At 44.8% G+C, this 19,693-nt stretch overlaps 1 protein-coding gene across 1 annotated transcript in view; it reads right to left on the bottom strand.

Moving 5' to 3' along the window:
• GNAI2 (G protein subunit alpha i2) overlaps nucleotides 1–6,508 on the bottom strand; it is a 465,915-nt gene extending 459,407 nt beyond the window's left edge. The window contains exon 1 of the mRNA XM_078661258.1: nucleotides 6,049–6,508. Within this exon, the coding sequence (XP_078517384.1) occupies nucleotides 6,049–6,166 (118 nt within the window). The 5' untranslated portion in view covers nucleotides 6,167–6,508. The remainder of the gene's footprint in view (nucleotides 1–6,048) is intronic.
• Between the last annotated feature and the right edge of the window lie 13,185 nt (nucleotides 6,509–19,693).

The raw sequence follows: 19,693 nt of genomic DNA, 5'->3' as shown, positions 1-19,693 counted from the left end.
CAGGAGAGGGTCATTCCTGTTGTATCGGGTTTAATAGCTCCAGTTAAAACTGGCAGCCCCACAAAGGGGTCTCATTATAAGGCACAGTTGTAGCAGGTGTCACTTTAAGTGGATTTATTTGCTTAAAGAATTTAAATAATTAATAACAAAACGCCCTAGCACCACATCACCAATAAAACGTTAAAAAATGGTTTGCTCGTTGATCTCCCGACCATGAGTCACTCTTAGATTGACGGTGTAAACTAAAATTTAAATGGCATAGTATGTTAACACCATTAATTAAACAGTGTTTTAATCTGTATGCTGCAAAAAGCACTTCCCCGCATGTAAAACGAAAAAAAGAAAAATGTAGAAACATTTTTTTTACAACAGGTCCCACAATATTAAAGCATATTCTCTGTCAAACTTAAGTGGTCGTCACGATCTGTGAGAGAAAAAAAAAACATATACAAGGAAACACAAATCAGTGGGCAAAGTAGTGCGCCTTGGCTATCACTTCGAGGAGGAGGTAAGTTGCAGACTCACATGCAGCTCTGCATGTTGCCATGTTAGAAATGTTTCCTTTATCAGATGGTTGCCGAGTACAGCTCTGTGATCACAAGGATAACAATATCTGGCCAGGCTAGGCGATTTAATTACGCCGTGCCAAAGGCTCCCTAACCCTGGTATATCATCAGAATAGCTCACTTTACTCTGCACGCATTTACAACGCGTGCCATTACCCTGCGTTTTTCACTCCGCAAAGACTTTTACAACGCAGGGGTTTACAACGCAATCCATTACAACTCATTGTCCATTACAACGCAATTTACTAATCTAACTCCACTGGGGCGTTGTAAGGGGGGATGCGTTGTAATGGTTTGCGGTGTAAAGCCCTGCATTGTAAAAGTTTTTGCGGAGTAAAAAATGCAGGGTAATGACATGCGTTGTGAGGCATGCGGAGTAAAGGATGTTTCCTATATCATGAATGCGACCCTCTTTAGCAAAAGCGCCAATGCCCTGGGTTATAGATTTAACTGGCCCCAGCCAACAGCTACTTTGCTGTGGTTTATTAATTCAATGGCCTCTGGCGAACTGCTCCAACGCCCTGGTTAATCGATTCAATGGCCCCTTGCCAACAGCTCCATTTCCCTGGTTCATCAGATCAAAGGCCCCTGCCAACCGCTCAATTTCTTGTTTTATTAATTCAGTGCCCCCTTGCCAACAGCTCCACTGTCCAGTTTTATTAATTCAGTGCCCCCTTGCCAACAGCTCCACTGCCCAGTTTTATTAATTCAGTGCCCCCTTGCCAACAGCTCCACTGCCCTGTTTTATTCATTCAGTGCTCCCTTGCCAACAGCTCCACTGCCCTGTGTTATTAATTCAGTGGCCCCCTTGCCAACAGCTTCACTGTCCTGGTTTATTGATTCAGTGGTCTCATAATAGCGCTCCACTGCCCTGTTTTATTCATTCAGTGCCCCCTTGCCAACAGCTCAATTTCTGGTTTTATTAATTCAGTGCCCCCTTGCCAACAGCTCCTCTGCCCAGTTTTATTAAATCAGTGCACCCATGCCAACTGCTCCACTGCCCAGTTTTATTAATTCAGTGCACCCTTGCAAACAGCTCAACTGCCCAGTTTTATTAATTCAGTGCACCCTTGCCAACAGCTCCCCTGTCCAGTTTTATTAATTCAGTGCCCCCTTGCAAACAGCTCCACTAACCAGTTTTATTAATTTGGCGCCCCCTTGCCAACAGCTCCCCTGTCCAGTTTTATTAATTTAGTGCCCCCTTGCAAACAGCTCCACTGCCCAGTTTTATTAATTTGGCGCCCCCTTGCCAACAGCTCGCCTGTCCAGTTTTATTAATTCATTGCCCCCTTGCCAACAGCTCCACTGCCCAGTTTTATTAATTCAATGCCCCCTTGCCAACAGCTCCCCTGCCCTATTTTATTGATTCAGTGCACCCGTGCCAACAGCTCCCCGGTCCAGTTGTATTAATTCAATGCCCCCTTGCCAACAGCTCCCCTGCCCTATTTTATTGATTCAGTGCACCCGTGCCAACAGCTCCCCGGTCCAGTTGTATTAATTCAGTGACCCTTTGCCAACAGCTCCCCTGCCCCATTTTATCGATTCAGTGCCCCCTTGCCAACAGCTCCACTGCCAGTTTTATTAATTTGGCGCCCCCTTGCCAACAGCTCCACTGCCCAGTTTTATTAATTCAGTGCCCCCTTGCCAACAGCTCCACTGCCCAGTTTCATTAATTCAGTGGCCCATTCCCAACAGCTTCCCTGTCCTATTTGATTGATTCAGTGCCCCCTTGCCAACAGCTCCACTGCCCAGTTTTATTAATTCAGTGCCCCCTTGCCAACAGCTCCCCTGCCCTATTTTATGGTTTCCTTGCCAACAGCTCCACTGCCCAGTTTTATTAATTCAGTGTCCCCTTGCCAACAGCTCCCCTGCCCTATTTTATGGTTTCCTTGCCAACAGCTCCACTGCCCAGTTTTATTAATTCAGTGTCCCCTTGCCAACAGCTCCCCTGCCCTATTTTATGGTTTCCTTGCCAACAGCTCCACTGCCCAGTTTTATTAATTCAGTGTCCCCTTGCCAACAGCTCCACTGTCCTATTTTATTGATTCAGTGCCCCCTTGCCAACAGCTCCACTGCCCAGTTTTATTAATTCGGCACCACCTTGCCAACAGCTCCACTGCCCAGTTTTATTAATTCGGTACCTCCTTGCCAACAGCTCCACTGCCCAGTTTTATTAATTCGGCACCCCTTGCCAACAGCTCCACTGCCCAGTTTTATTAATTCAGTACCTCCTTGCCAACAGCTACGCTGCCCAGTTTTATTAATTAGGTGCCCCCTTGCCAACAGCTCCACTGCCCTGGCGTATTAACTGAGTGGCCCCTTGGTAACAGCTCCCCTGCCCTGCTTTATCGGTTCAATGGACTCTCGCTCGCGAACAGCTCCAATGCCCGGGAATGGATATTTTAATTGAATGTTTGTATTTTAAGTAGACAAGATTTCAGAAATGGCTGTAAGGAAAGCACCGCGATGGAATAAACAGAGAAACAACCTCAAGCATGTATTACAAAACCCGACAACCTTCAGAATGAGATAAAAACACGAGGTTTCTGAAACTCTCAAAGCGCCCTCGTTGGAGATGGTTTTCCGAGGTAGCACGCCCTCTGCCTCGGCAGAGAAGAGTAAATATGTGAAACCATAAATCAAAGATAAGATTAGGGTAACAGCGGGTTAACACACTAAGAAAATTAAAACAGGAAGTGTTTATCCAGGAGGAGAGCTGACAATTTACACATTATACTGCAACCTCAAAGCAAACACAAATGCAATGTGAAAGAGAACTCTTAATTGGATGGTCAATTTCTGGGGGGTTTCCAAGAGGAATCGCAACATTTATTCACTCCAAACTTTAAAAATCATGACTTGTACACATTTCTGAAAATATCATTGATAGGTTTCACTAAAATATATGCAGGGCAACCGGAATTACATGCTGGGGATTAGGCAGCAGGTTTCATTTAATTATATGGCGAGAAAAGGGAAGGTATGTGGCAAAAAGTTGTGTTTTTTTGGTATTTAATTTCGTCATTTTTACACGTTAACATTGCCTGGGAAAAGGTTTCTTAACCTTGCCATCAATTTAACACAAAAAAACAGCAGTAAATTTAAAAAAAAGGTAACCAGACAACTTTCGAAGAGGGCCTTTCATTGTACGCAACATGACCCGCTCAGCTTTTAGTTACTCTTGATCTGTTTGAGCTAGAATTTTTTTTTTTACATAATCTGCAGATTTATGCATAAAAGGATGGATTATGTGATACATACATGTAACAAATCAGGAACACACCATGGATACATGTAACACAACCCAGCCACCGGCCTCCACTAGCAAATGACAACATGAAGCAAACCTGTTGAAAAGATGATCAAACCTACAAGAATGGGATGGCAGGATTCCTGAAATTCAAAGAGCGCCTGTGTTGCAGGGCATGGCCTGGACTCAGGGCGCTGGTGCATCTCAAGAGAGGGCACTGAATGTTATTCTAGGATTTGTCTACACCGATGGTCTCTACTGTTCTTTGCCAAAGATTCACTGAAGCTCAGACGGAGCTTCTGCGTCTCAGCTGGGAGTTTCCGACCGTGACTTTCCTCCCTTGCTTAGACTTTATGGGTCCACTTATAAATATGGGGAATGGCTTGATTCCAGGATGAATACATTTCAGTATCGACATTAGATTCCCTTCAGCACCACTTGAAGGAGAGATGACAAGGGTATGTATATGAGGTTTAGTGGCTGGGGAAACGATGAGAGACGGGTATAGGAGGAAAGATGAATGGTTACTATGGCAAAGACACATGACTTGTAAAGGGGAGAAGGAGGAAGAGAATGGACAGGACGAGAGCATCTGGCATTTGTAATCCATGGTACAGGTGAATCTGGGAGCAGGTGGACGGGCACATGTAGTTAGATCAAATGGAACAGGGGATGGTTACAGCTGACTGGAGGCTAAGGGTGGTGAAGTGGACACTAGCCAAAATGATGAGCTGGGCCGAAAAATTAAAATGTTGGTGGGAAGATGTATGCAACTGTCTAATAGATGACTGGGCAGATAATGGAACGTAAGAGATTACAGAGCAGGAGGACATGGTGAATGAGGTGCAGTGGGGTATGATTAACATTGTGGGGGGAGAACAAAATGAGTGTGTAAAGGATGTAGTGTGTAACTCAGAAAAAAAGGAAAGAGCTGGGTTAGACAGTATGAATGACGTTAATAGAATGGAGGAAGGCTGGAGGAAGAGAAAGCAGTTCAGAGGTGGACAGGAGGGTGTTTGGACATCAGGGTGATTGTTGATTAGAAAGCAGAGTTGTCCAGGAGATGTGCGGCAATAGAAGATGCTGGGCCTGGATGGACACGGTGAGTTGGAGCTAGAAGGAGTAGTAGACAAGAAGGTACGGATGAGTACAGGGGGCGCTGCTTGGAGGAGGAGGATTTCGGTTGAGGAGCAGCAACCCCATTCCCTATATACACTGGGTAGGGTGGGTGGGCTAAGTGCATAGGAAAAACCTATAGTGGGCCACTGTAACCCAATCCCTTAGCTACCACCAACTTCTGAATGTTGCTACTCCCCTACACAGGAGCCGAAACGGCTGCTTGCACCCTCCGTCCCTGCCCCTTTTGAGTTCAGCAGCCTACTTCCCCTTTCTTCTAGCCAAGGGGCCCCATATGCTGTACCCCTCCCCCCTCCCCCCCCACACACACAGTAGCCCATCCCCTAGTTCTATTCTCCATGACTATGTAAGTGCCTTCCCAGTGTGTTCTTATAGTTTGAGTGTCTGCTATTTATTGCAGTATTATCCTTCTACCTGTGTTTGGTACTCTTTTGTAACATGCACACGTCACTTTTCTCTTGTAACACACTGTTTGCTACCTCTTACATTTTGTTTGCTTTAGATACTTGCACAAGTGCCACCATTGCCTACGTAACGTTTGTTCTTGTGTTTGAGTGTCTGCCATTTATTGCAGTACTATACCTCTACTGGTACTTTGTACGCTTTTGTAACCTGCACACACGTCACCTTTTTCCTCCTGCAATGCACCGCTTGCTGCCTCTTGTATTTTGTTTGCTCACAATTGTCACTTTTGCCTCATGTAATTTACGTTTGCTTTTGTAATTTGTTCACTTGTGATATTCTCCTCATGCATCATTACTGTTCCTATTGTGAAGCGCTCTGACACCTTCGGGTAAAGTCCGAGCTATATAAAAACGCATAAAATAACTAAATAACTATATGAATAGAAACACCAGCCTGCTCTGCGCCCTGAAACAAGAAGTTGGCCTCTCGCTTTTCCTGTCTCCACCCTCATCTTCATAAACTAGGCTGTCAACCAGCGACACATCCACGCCACCGTTAGCCAAGGCCGTGCTGCCTCTGACTCCCTCGCCCAATCACCCTGCCCTGGGGTGAGGTGGGCACCCTGCGCCACATTTCTCAGCCACCACTGACCGTCCCTTCACCCAGCCGCCAGCATCCCCGGCCCCTTACCCAGCAGCAGCAGCTTGACCTCCCGCGCCGCCTTCTCGCCGTCCTCCCGCAGGTTCTTGTCGATCATCTTGGAGCGCTCGGCCGCGGCTTTATCCTCGGCGCTCACCGTGCAGCCCATCCTGCGCCTCGGCCCCCACAGCTTCCTGCCGGACAGGGGACCCCGAGCTCGGGACCCGCAGCACAGAGACCCGCTGAGACCCGCAGAGGGGAGAGACACCGCAGCAGCAGCCCGGGGAACAGCCCGAGCCTCGGCCGCTCTCAGCGCCGCCTACCGACCGCCCCGCCCCGTGCACACCCAGCCCGGGACCCGCTATCTCCCCTGCCACCGTCTGCCGTGCCCGGTGCTCCCAGTGGCGCAGTGTGTGAGCGCCGCCTCCTCCTCCGCTGCTGCTGCCGCCGCCGCTGCGCTTCCTGACCCTCCCCCTTCCTCCTCTCTCCCCTCACGGGCTCCCTCCCTCGCAGGCTTCCTCTTCCCCTCACACGCTTCCTCTGCACTCTCCTCTTACTGGCTCAGACACTTCCTCTGCCCGCACGAACACACCCTCCCGACTCGCGCTCCTCGCAGGATTCGGGTGCCCCACTGCCACCCCCCGGGGAGCCTCTATTCTCTCCAATCCCTGCTTCTAAGTCTCACAGCACCCCACACCCTACTTCATTCCTTCCTCCAGACTGCCCCGCAGTAACATCTTCCCTCACAAACTCCATGTGGCTCGCCCCCCAGTTCTTCTCACGTGCCCTTCAAGCCCCCACCCGACTTCTCTCCCCCAGGCATCCTCCCGCCCCTGGGGTTCCCATGTTCACCCTCAACACCTTCCTTGCTCTCGTCTCGACCATCGCCCACTTTCACATCTCATTTCCTCCCCCTCACAAACTTTTCTCTTTATCCTCCCTTACACATTTCGTCTTTTAACTCCTCTTACTCACTGAACTTATTCCATCTCCCCTTGCAGACTTCCTTTTCCTTGTGTCTCCATTGGCTGTGCTCCCTCAGCTACACATACACGCCCTATTGATTATTCTCCCCTACCTCACATTTCATTTGCTTTGTCGTCTTACCTCTTTTTTTTCCTCCTCACGCGCTTTCCCTGTTACAGTCTCTTTTAACCTCACACATTTCCCTTTCACGCTTCATCTGGCTTCCCTCCTGACTTGTGCAATTGGTGGGGGGAAGGAGAAACACGCAGAAAGTATATTCCCTTGGGCCTGGCAACATAGCTGGCTACGGGTACTCACCTTAATTAATCCTAGGGCATTGGCACACCCTGCGGTGTCCGCGTGAGCTTTTTATTCAGAGTTCGAGCAGATTTTATGCAACGCACTCGCGTTACTGGCGTAGTGGCTGAGCCGGTGCAAGCTTGGTTGCGCTTTTCACTGACATTCTTTCTGCCCTTGTATTACAGGCTAAGTGCTGGTTGTCATTCCTTGGTGCCGGTGAGGGTAGTTGACGCCAATTCTGCACGCTACCAAATAGGGTGCCAGGTTGCAAACAGGATCATGTTTGGTAGCTGATCCGGCGACCTTCAAAAGGGCCTCATCCATGGCCTATTGTGTGTGGCCACGTGGTAGCAGCACTTGGCCCACAGCCCACTGACTGCTGCCGTGCTCACTGTGAGGAAATCCATCTGCTTTGCATTCGTGTTTTTGAAGACCTGGATGTTCAGGCCTGGCGTTAGTCAAGACCTTTTATTTTATTAAAATTATGTGTATAATATACATAAGCAGACTTTCAGCAATCCCCCCCCCTCCTCCATTGCTGGGTTGTGTCCTTCAACTATTTCCTCCACCCACTACAGCATGGGGCAGAGGGTCAGCTCGCTTCAGCCATTGGCTAATTTCACATTGAGTGACAGCATTCTGCTCTTTCACACTGTGCACATCCACACAGATTGTACTTGCTTCCTTCACTACTATGGCAAAGATGCTTTTTGACACTAAAATCATTAAAACAAGAAATTGTTGTATTAAACTAACAAGGAATGACAAATACAAAGTACAGTGCAACACCATTGTCTTCATCCAAGTCAAGGGCAGTAATACAATATTCATGGATACGCTACATGAAACCAGTTCCATTTCAACAAATCTGATGACATTCTCCACTGTATACATATTCATTCATCTAGAATGTCCCCTACCAGTTGAGAAGTGTCCCTGAACGGGGTACATGGCAGTCGATGGCTTTCGTTCCAGGCCCCCAGATTCTGGTCCATTTTTGTGGGCACCCTCTTTCCTCGTAAACCGCCCGCTCCGCCTGCATGCACCAGTCCATATCTGTCTCCCAATCTTTGAGATTTAGTCCGGTGGTTCCCTTCCAGGATCTAGTTATATTACGTTGGCGATCATGCACCCCAGTGTGACCCATATTCTTTCAGCCCTTGAAAGATCCGTAGCGTCCCATATGTTAAGGAGGCACCATCAGGGTGAGACCTCCATTGCTTTCTGACATATTAACAGTAATGCCGAGGTTACCTTCCCCCAGTACGTCTGGACATGTGGGCATTCCCACCATTGGTGCATGTATGTGCCTGTTTGCCCACAGCCCCTGGGACATGTCGGGGAGTCCAAGACACCCATTTTGACCAACGCTGAACTTGTATAGTACGCTCTATGCAGGAGTTTGAGTTAGATAAACGTAAATCGGGATTGGATTGCTACGTCTCGGGGTGAAGCTAGTGCCTCCTGCCAGTCCTCATCACTAATGTCTCCCACACCCTCTGTCCATTTTGCTCGTACTTTTCCCATTGCATCTGGGGTGTTAAGAATTTTCCTGTATGTCAGGGAGATCGCCACTAAAATCATTTTTGGTTTCAGACAACATATATATATTTTTTAACTTAGATTGACAATGGGCCCAACACCTTTCCTAAAAATAAACTTATACAAAAACCACAACAAAAAAAAACAAATATTGACATCCAAGAGATGGCAGCCAAAGCAAGGCCTATTGGCTTTGACAATGGTTTGTGAGTTTTGCTGTGTTTCACATGTGCTGTCCCGAAGATCTGCTGAACTGGCTTTTAGATATATGTGCCTTACTTTAAAATGGTACCTCTTCTGTCTTTCAGTGCAGGTCTAATAACAGCAGATTGGCCTGCCATGTTTTAACAGCACATTCGCTGAAACTGAAAGAAACTAAATGTTCTTACTGACGCATTGATGGTGAACTGTAGACTTGTTGATGACTGGATTACAAATGTATCAGTTATGAGACAGAACAGTCTACTCAATCCAATATCAGTTTAATGTGGCTTGCTGCCTAATCTGCAGCCATCTCTACTATAGCCTAAGAGCCCGCCATAGCAGGCTCTACCCACCATTAACGGCCCGTACAAGGGAGCAGGCTTTTAATGGCCAGTACAGCCCACTACGGAGAGTTGTATGACAGAGGCATGCATGGCTAAACCACAAATGCCTCTACTACACTGCCTATACAACTAATGCATCTGAACAATGTATTCCTTTACCACACATGCATTTACCATGTAAGTTTGTGGTAAAGGTATAACTGGTAAAGGGGTGTGTGGTAAAGATCACACCAAGGACACCCACCCTTAGCCCTAAAATCTACACAGCCCTAAAAACTATCCCAACCACATCCTGAGCCCTAAAAACTACCAAACCCCCAGGGCCCTAAAAACTACCTGACCTCCATGAGCCCTAAAAAGTACACCAGCCCTGAAAACTACCACAACCCGAGCCCTATAAAATACCCCCACCCAAGCCCTAAAAGCAACCCAACCGAGCCCTAAAAACATCTCCAACCCCCAAGCCCTAAACACTACCCAGATCCTCCCGGAGCCCTAAAAACAACCCAGATCTCCCAACCCTGAGCCCTAAAAACTACCCCATCACCCCAAAGTCTGGCCCCAGCCCCACTTACCAGTCCACGTCCTCTCCCTATCCTTTCTCTTCCTGTGCCCACCTGTCCCACCATCTACTCCTCACACTGCCTTAACCATGCGTATCTGTGGTTAAGGCACATGTGTGGTAAAAGGCAAGTGTGGTTTCCGCTTGCGGGGATAACACGTGTGGCTCAGTCGGCACCGTTAAGGCCGTTTCCCGCTACGGAGGACTCTAAGGCAATTGGACAATTCCGCCCATAGAGGGTAGAATGTTCTAATTTGTACAACAAATTCCTCATGGAGCCCGTGGAGGTTGAAATCCCCTTGGGGTCCATGAGGCCTTTGTTCACAGCAACAGCTGTGAACAAACATTGTAATGCTGATGCTCCGGGCGTCTCCCAGCCATTAGCAGCCGGGAGCACTCCATTGTGTTCAATGGAGCGCTCAACATTCCAATGTTCTAGTAAAAATGTAAAACAATTATCTTGGCAGCGTCTTGTGAAAATAGCTTACACACATGTAGATATGCACAGAAATCTTAATTATGAAAACATAGGAGAATACCAAATTTGTCTAATTTCCCTGATGCGGATTGATGAAGTGAATTTAGATTTCTGGCTTAGTGGGTTGTGCTCCCTTTTGGTGTTCTAGACATCTGGTGTTTTGATCTCTGCAGTCTTTGGCCTGTTAAACATGCCTTGCCATGTGTGTTTGCCTATACATGGGAAGTTGAAATGAATTATATATTGGTCTCACCTACTTTTAAAACATAGAATACAATTTCGGTCTCCATCTGTTTAGTAGAAGCCCCTGTTTCAGGGTTTATTTCTAGTCTATAAAATGCTTCAGAATCTTGGAAGTTTGAGAGACCCATAGAAGACAATGTGGAAGAGAGACAATATTGTCTGTCACTGACTTTCTAATCCAAGAGTCTAAACATAGACAATCGTAGTCTTTATGTTTCTCCCTGTTCAATTTAGAACATTGTAGCTCTAGTGGGCATGACTGTCTAATAGCTTGATACAGTGCTTAATTTCTGCCGGTGCTTTCCGGTGCTCAGCACCAGCACTTAATTGGTTTTCGGTGCTCGGAACCGGCCCCTAATTATCAACACCATTTTAGAACAGTCTACCACATGGTGGCGCTGCTCATCTAATTTAGAGATGAGCAGAGCAACAGTTGTTTAGGGATACAATATACATTTAAATTGATATTATTTGCCTTCCCAGCCATTCCTTTAGCTTTGGGGACCTGGAATAATCTGAACTGTCGCATTTACATGCAAGAGAGATGGTTAGTAGTTGTTTTGGCAGCAGTAACAAGGGCAATGAATGGTGCAAGCTGCAGTGGCCTCCTGGTCAGAGCCCTGGCACTTTATATTTTACATACTAAGCACTGGCTTGATAGCTCTTTTATCTTGGGTTATACCTGTAGTTAGAGCCTACTTCTTCATTTTAGGCCCTCAACTCCATCTCTTGCCTATAACCTGAGTAGAGTTCATTGACAACCTATATAGCCTTGGCAGTAGGGTATAATGTAACATTATTTCTATAGCTTTTGATAGGAAAGTGCTGTGACGTCTTCCCCAGCACGGGAGCATGCAAATCAATATGCCACACACAGAGCTCTGTAACAGACGTCTTTGTTCTTCAATATGCAATCAGGCATACGCACTGCATCATAAGTTCCTTTGTTAAATAAAAAGTACAAACAACATTAGCATCATATTTCCTCAATGAGTTGTCCAGACAATTGCACTGGTCTGCCAGATCGGGTGGTATGAGGCAGAGGCACCTTGATTATGTACTGATGGCATATGCTCAGATGTTTGATCTGAATATTCAGGTGGGGTCGCCTTGCTCGGGATTTCAGGAGCTGACGAACACTGAGGTAGGTGTTTAAAGTGTGACATGTCCTGTGTGATGTACTTTTCTGGGATGATGCGCTGTCCCCATGTTTCTTTTGCAGGTTACAACCTTAAAGGGTTGACAGCAAATGGAGTGGCCGTGTTTCGCTTCCATTTCTGTTTGACCTGTACCCACTCCCCTTTATCAAAGACCATTTCCTGCATACGTCGGCGCAGAACCGCATATGTTTCCATTTTGCATTTTTAGAAGTGTCCATGACACAAACCTTATCAGCATTCATTGATCGGTCCGATGTCCATTGTGGTAGTTTGGTTCTGATGACTCTCCCAAATACCAAAGTGGCAGGGATCTCACCCGTTGTGGAGTGAGGAGTTGCTCGATAGACACAAAGGGCCTGGTTTAGATCAATTCCCGATGGCTTGGTTTAGATCGATTTCCTCCATCGATGCTTGCTAAGTTATCCTCTAAGGGGGGCTATAAATAGGTTCAACAACACCATTGGCTTAGTGCCAGAGAGGCGTACTCTTTTGATGCTTGATATTGAGTCAAACAAGAAACTCCTTGAATTCTTTGAGATTGAAAGGCAGACCATTATCAGATTTGAGAAAATACAGAATGCCCCCGCTGCAAAGATATCCTCAAGCCTCTCAATGACTTTGTCTTGGGTTTTCGATGATAAGACTTCCATCAAAGGAAAATGCACATATTTATAACTGACTAATATGAGATGATTTCCATTTTCTAGAGGCCCAAAGAAATCAACTGCAACTCTCTCCCAGGCATGCGCAGGAAGGTCAGACATTGTCAATGGATGCTGCGTCATCTTGGGTGATAACCAGTTAGAAAGGTGGCATGCTTTCAACTCTTTCTTAACTCATTCATCTAGGCGAGGGAACCACACTCGGTCTCTTAGGGCTATTTTGGTGGTTTACAGTGCCACAATGTCCTTCATGGACCAGCTCAATGACTTGCTATCTCAGGTATGACGATTTTCGAGCCTCCTAATATGATAATGTGATACCCTCTCTGGTGATGGATAGTTCATCCTGTACATTTTGATTTTTTGAAATTCAACATCATCCGGAGAATATTGAATACTTTTTTCCAAGATTGCGTTGTAATGAGGTCTTTGAGGATCAGCATGTCTTATGCTGAATTTGGTGAAGGCGGAAGCGGTCTCTCTGATTCGAGAGGACACAATGGGATTGTGTAAATATCCTATCTCCGCTGCATGGAACACTATGCTGTTTGTGCTACACGACAGGGGCTATTGCTACTGGACGACCAAACAGACGTTCCCACAACAGATACTTGAGCGGTTTCTTTGGTTGGGTCTGTGACTTGCGCTTCAACTTACTGTGTGGTAGGAGTCCCTCCCGCCCCCACAGTCATTTCTACCCAATATTAGGTTGTGCATCTACAGGATGGTGGTTGAGACCCCCTTTGGGTTCACCGCGATATGTATTCCCTCTCACATCACTCTGTGGCCCTCTTTCCCTTCCCACCCCTTTCCAAATAGTTTTTTCCCACGGTAGGGGTTTGTTTTATATACAATTGTTTGGCATGCTAACTGGATCGATATGAATTGGCGGAGTGAAGCCATTAGCACCGAATTTTTGTGATAGAAGAGTACTGTTTAGATCCAGTCTTATTGTATTATAATATGATGGTGCATTATGCAGAAAGGTGGGTTGAGGTCAAATGATGGATGGGATATGTCATGTGTAAAGCTTAGACATGCAAATTTAACAGATGTAATTGTGCTAATGTACATGTACATGTGATTCGTACATGTTATTTACCTACTGGCTTTGAATGGTGTTTTCTAAGATGATGTACCACTTTCTATCTATGTTCACAATGACAAAATCTTTAATAAACAGATCAAACAAAACAAAATTGAGGATGAGCATGTCTATCTGTGCGGGTTGGAGCAATAATCTGCTCAATGGCTAGCACTGCTATCGTGCTGCACCTCACAATGAAGTTGAGATGCTCTTTAGCCGCTTTGGAGGGCAAACTGAGGTGATGTAGACGCACTCGTGAAAAGTAATCTGTGAGGTTTTGATCTTTCCCCAGCTTGTGTACAATCTCATAGTTGTACTATTGCAGTCGCATCCCCCACCTCTTGATGCGGGGGGCATCTTAGCTTTTGGGTTTCCAAAGATAGTGGGCAACTTCTGGTAGCCCGTAATGATAGTAAAACGTTTTCCATAGAAAAACACATGAATATGTTCGCAGGCCCACACTACAGCCAGACTCTCCTTTTCCGGATGAGAAGAGGCAGGTTCTGTTTCAGACAGACTTCTACTAGCATAGACCACAATGTCTCTGAGCATTTGTTGGGCCATTGTGTTGAGCAAGCAGTGCCCCCAGGCCCACCCGGCTTGTATCTGCTGTGATCTCGATATGTAACTTGTGGTCAAAATAGGCAGTTGCATTCTCCAACACTTATGTTTTATCTCTTTGAAACTTTGGTCACATTCAGGAGACCACTGGAATGGGACATTTCGCTTTGTTAAGTCTCTCAGTGAAGCACTCACTGTAGCAAAATCACAAATGTATCTTGAACAGTAACTGGCCATGCCTAAGAAGGATCACAGCATAGTTACATCTTGTGGGGGTGCAAGTAGATGACAATGCTTGCACTTAATCCGGGTCAGGAGTCATTTCCCCATCAAAGAATATATCTACAAAGAATTGAAGTTTGATTTTGTGAAACTTAATGCAATGCTGAATTCACAGTTAGACCTGCATCCACAAAGAATTGGCGCACTTATGTCAGAGCCTTGTCATGCTCCTTTTGTGTTGTCCCAAACACCAGTAAGTCATCACTGTAATTGGAAGCATATGTAACAGGTTAAATTACTTGGTGATTAACATCTTGAAATATCTCCGCAGCCGAAGACACTCAAAATCTCCGGGCCACATGTATCAACCAATTTTGCCTTCACAAACGATGCTATTCGGTAAATTCGGCCATTTGCAACTGCAAAATAGCCTTTCAAGATGTATGAAAGGCTTTGGCAGAGCATTTTAGATAATCACAATTTTTTGTGAGGACCTAAAATTGCAACTACAAATAGGGAATCGCAATTAGCAATTCCCTTAGCACATGTACCAAGCATTTTCTAAATGCTTACTTTGCATTTATGAAATGCTATTACCATTGACTCCAAGCATAAAAAAAACATTTTTTCGAAGTTCCATGTTGTGCACCAATGCTCCTATGGCATGTGTGTGCTTTAAATGTGCACTTTTTTGGGGTGCTTCAAGGGGTGCTTCAAGGAGGCCTTAGGCCCCATAGCACCCTTGGTTTTGATGTACCTATTTTGCGATTACCAATTAGGCAATCACAATTTAGCTATTGCAAAACCATTCATACCTATGTGCCTTTAGGCCCGTAGGAATTAATGGAGCACAGGCCTAAAAAAATCATAAAAATGTCACTAGACCTGCAGGTCTAGTGACTTAAATAATCGAACCAACCTAATTGTCATACTCTTGACCCATAAACTGGTTTCAAATTATGTGATCCTGGGCAAATATTTTAATTCACTGAGCCGCCATTATGTTCATTATCACTTATGAGAGCACCTTCAAATATGTGAGTTCAGCATGTCTGATGTACAAAAAACTCTTGTTTGATTTCGTAGACTAAACATTTGCTCAATATATAATGCAAATCTAGCTACATATAGGATACACATGACCTCGACTTGCCACTTAGCTCATTAACTGCATTGTCATCAGGGCATGGGCAGGCATGTTTCCCAAATAATGTTTACAACCTATCTTATTTAACAAACACATAACTAAAGCATGAAGTAGTAGTGCACTGTTATTTGAAAACAGCAGATTTTGGCCACAAAATTTCCCACTGACGTGGTTTTACTGACAAACTATATAGTGTACAAACAATAATGTTTAGAAATCGAGTTCTGTCATTTGCACATCTCCAAGTAAGGTGTTCTGATTTGTTTTGCTCCTGTTTAAATCTTTGTTTGCATCACACTTCTCAATTATTAAAAAAATGTGCTTTTGGAATTCCTGATATGTTTTGAAATATTTATACCATTTATTTGCAAGCTATTTACATGTTGTGTTAGATAAAAAACTGACATTACAGCCTTTTGTTTCACAATGATTGTCAGACAGCTCACTCAACGAAAACATCTGACTGTAGTGAGAGAAAGACAGATAAACTCAATTTTCTAAGCAGCAATTAGTAATACACATTTGCAATACAATAGGTCTCACATTAATGAGAATTTAAGATATTGGCATTGCAATAGCTTAAACTCTTGTAAATGCGAGACCTATTGCATTGCAAATATTTGTTTTACTAGCGCCCATGCGGCGCTTTCACATTCATGAAGGCCTGCCCCTTTCTTTAGACAAGCCGCGTGTAAAGAAAGGGGGATATATCCGACATTAAAGTGAAACCTTGGCATGGGGGCTTTCACAATAAAGAAATATCTGTTTGTCAAGTTGACAAACAGATATTTTTTTTTGTAAAAGCGCCCATGCCGCGCTTTCACTGTAATGTCGGCTGTGTACCTTTCATTAGACGCGGTTTGTGTAAAGAAAGGGATGGGGAATCTATGAATGTGAAAGCGCAGCATGGGCACTAGTAAAATAAATAAATAAGCATTGCCACTAAATGCGGACTGCGCTGCTTGAATAAATACATTTTAAAAAACGCAGCCGCTATAGTTAAAGCAGACCGCCATTTGTAAAAATTGAAATAAAAGCGGAAGGCGTGCTGCGTGATGCGAGGTAGTGGGTGGAATAGGGGAAGAGCATTACATAAGTGCTCACCGACTTATAAAGCAGACCATGTAAGAAGACCAGTAAAAGGTCCAGTCGGTATGGGAGGTAACAAATGAAGATAAGGCGGTACCAAGGAGGGACAAATATGCCTAATAACGACTCGGAAGCCAGCGTTTATGAAGGACAATGACACAAGCCAAATAAAAATATGGCCGGAGAGTGGGCGGGGCTTCAAGTCCCTACTCCAATACTGCATGCCTCGCAGCAGCGCATGCGCTGCCCAGGCTCGACCTTAAAAGACAAGCTGATATTGACCTCTTTCCTTGAACAGATAAATGTGTCAAGATAAAAACAAGATTTAAAGCCATCTTTATTGCTCATTCCCTTTCTGATTGAAAACAACTCCTGTTCCTTTCCAGATTATGTTCACTTGCCAGAAAGGACCAGTAGGTGCTGAAGTTAGCGCGCCCTGATAAAATATGACTTGTCATTGTAGGTGGCCGTGTAGATTTTTTGAGGCCTGTAGTAGTATTACCTAATAGCGATTACCTATTTACGGAATCGCTATCTGGTCATTTCAAGGAGTAGCTAAATCTTTAGTGATTCCTAACATACATCGCATTTTGCGACTACCAAATAGCGATTCAGTAAAAATCGCTATTTGTAATTGCAAAATGCTATATTGATACAAGTAGCCCTCAGTATTTTGTATCTGAACAAACCACCTCGAGTCAAAAAAGTTGTAATGTACCTACAGTTCTCTTCCAGCTCAAGTTGTTGGTATCTTTTGTTCAGATCAAGACAGGAGAAGACTTTTGCTCAGTTCATTTGCATGATCATGTCCGCTATGTGCGGACCAGGATGTTTTTCTCTTTAATTGCTTCGTTATCAACACAAATGCGCACTGCACCTTCCTGTCCTTTTTCGGCACCACAACTATGAGCGAAACCCATGGTGGGGGACCTGTGGAGCGTTAAATGTTGTCATGCTGCAACAGTGTTTCTAGTTCTTTCTCAGAGGCTTCTTGTAAGTGAAAAGCGACTCTGCATTGCCTTATGGCAGCAGGGTGAATGTCCTCATTAATATGAAGTTGCACTTTCATTTTCTTGAGTCTTCCTAGGCCATGAAACGACGGCAACTGACTTACGATTTCAGACTGAGCACGGATGTTGTATTTGAGAGATATCAGTCCCTTGTCAGCAGCAGTGGCAAAGCTAAGAAGGCATGCACTAGAGGAACTTCCCTGAAGAACATGAATCAGCGCTTGCACTGACGTTGTTTTAAGTCTCATGGTTGCTGTAAAGGATCCTTGATTCTAGTGGTTTAGAAGTAGACCACCTTTATACCTTTGTCTTTGCCAGTGTAAGGTGTGGCACAGGAGATAAGCTATTAAACTTTTCTATTAGCTTCATAATAATCAACACACCACTCTCTATAATGAAGGTTATGGAGCAACTGTTCACCTTTAATTTTGTCGATTTGCTTGGTGATTCTTCTTTGACTTTCTATCTTATTTGCCAGCAGCTATTCCTACATGTGCATGTTATTCCTTAGTAGATATAATCAACGCACATCTGACTTCTTCACTAGGGCTTGATAATGATGCAGAAGAGCTGTTATATGATGAACTTGATGACGATGGACTTGGCCTGGTTTTTACTTGTCATGACTGATGTTGCCTTTTGGCCTTGTAGGTGTGGCGAGAATGCTTCTGGGACCTTCTAATGATTATTTTCTCTTCTCACTGTGACGTATGCAGTTTCTTTTTCGCTTTGCTGACCATTATGAAGTGCTTTTCTTTCCCCCAGCCTTTGCATATCTGTCCTATGGCTGGACATTTTCCTTCATGGGGAAATGAAAACCCACATCAGAAGCATAACTTTTTCTTCTGAGGAGATGTCGACTTGCGTGCATCTATTTTGTGCTTCTGCTTTCTTTTCATGGTCAACGCTGACTCATTGTGCACTGTTCCTGCTTCCATATCAGCACTGTGTCAATCTTATTTATTCTTCTGCTCTTGCAGCCATTAGCATCTTCTCTAAAGAATGTGTCTTATGAAAGAATCTGAAAGACACCCTTCAATTACTCTGAGGCTCGTGGCTTCTTCATCATTGATGTCACAGAACTTACATTGTTTGATGAGTTTATCAAGTCTCTTAAACTCATCCATCATTTCACCAACCTGTTGTTGTGCTTGGTTGAAAATGTACCTTTTATAGTTAACATTCGGCAACGGATTGAACTTGGCTTTCAATGCTTCTTTTATCTTTTGGTTCAACGTTGCATCAGTTTGTGCGACTTTCTTTAGCACTTCTTTCACTCCATCACCGGCACGGCTTTTTAAAAGTTTAATACTTTTCTTATCATCATCTTCTAGCGCATCTATGAAATCATTGAACTTTTCTATCCAAGCAGTCCACCTCGCATCAATGTTCTTCTTCTTTGCTGTGTTGAATGGTGGTAGTTTCAGAAACAGGCCAGCAACATACTTTGCGCTCCCTTCTAACACCATTGAGAGCACGTGATGTTCAGACAGCATTCTTTGCGCGAAGCAGGACGGGCAGCCTCTCCATGTAATAGAACAGTTGCTTGAGCCTGGTCCTCTTGTCTGAATTTGAGGTCGTATAGCACTCCACTCACATGTGCCGGCAAGCAGTTTCGTTTCTGCTTTCATACCTGTTGTCACTGCCTTTAGTATTTGCTTCGTATGGATGATTGCTCTGTGTTCTGGTGCAGCGCATTATCTCTTCTTTCGGCCTTGCCAGCAGGTTCTCGCAGGCTTTCCGAATGTACTCTTCGGCAGGGCCTTCAACTTCTTCAATAGCTGTGTATGGGCTGGAGCGGAGCTTTGACTCCACGTATGCCACCCACAGACTGCTTTGCATCTATTCAGGGCACAGGTGACACACTCAAGCAGTTTGCTGTACTGTTGCAAACTCTCTGGGAGAGCAGCCTTGTTTCTTTGGAGCACAAATCCCCTACTCGTCACCAGTTCGATTATAGTCTGTGCCACTGTGTCATAACTTTCATAACCACACCTTAACACCTCCCAGCAGATTACGTTATACCTGTTTAGAGTCCCGCGTTATACCCGCGTTATACCTGTTTAGAGTCCCGCGAGGATTCTAGAGCGCATGATTTCAATGACACTACAAATGATAA

Source organism: Lissotriton helveticus, chromosome 9 (genome assembly GCF_964261635.1).
Source record: "Lissotriton helveticus chromosome 9, aLisHel1.1, whole genome shotgun sequence".
Taxonomy (NCBI): domain Eukaryota; kingdom Metazoa; phylum Chordata; class Amphibia; order Caudata; family Salamandridae; genus Lissotriton; species Lissotriton helveticus.
The sequence above is the reverse complement of the archived record's forward strand: the minus strand, read 5'-3'. Positions and strand labels throughout refer to the sequence as shown.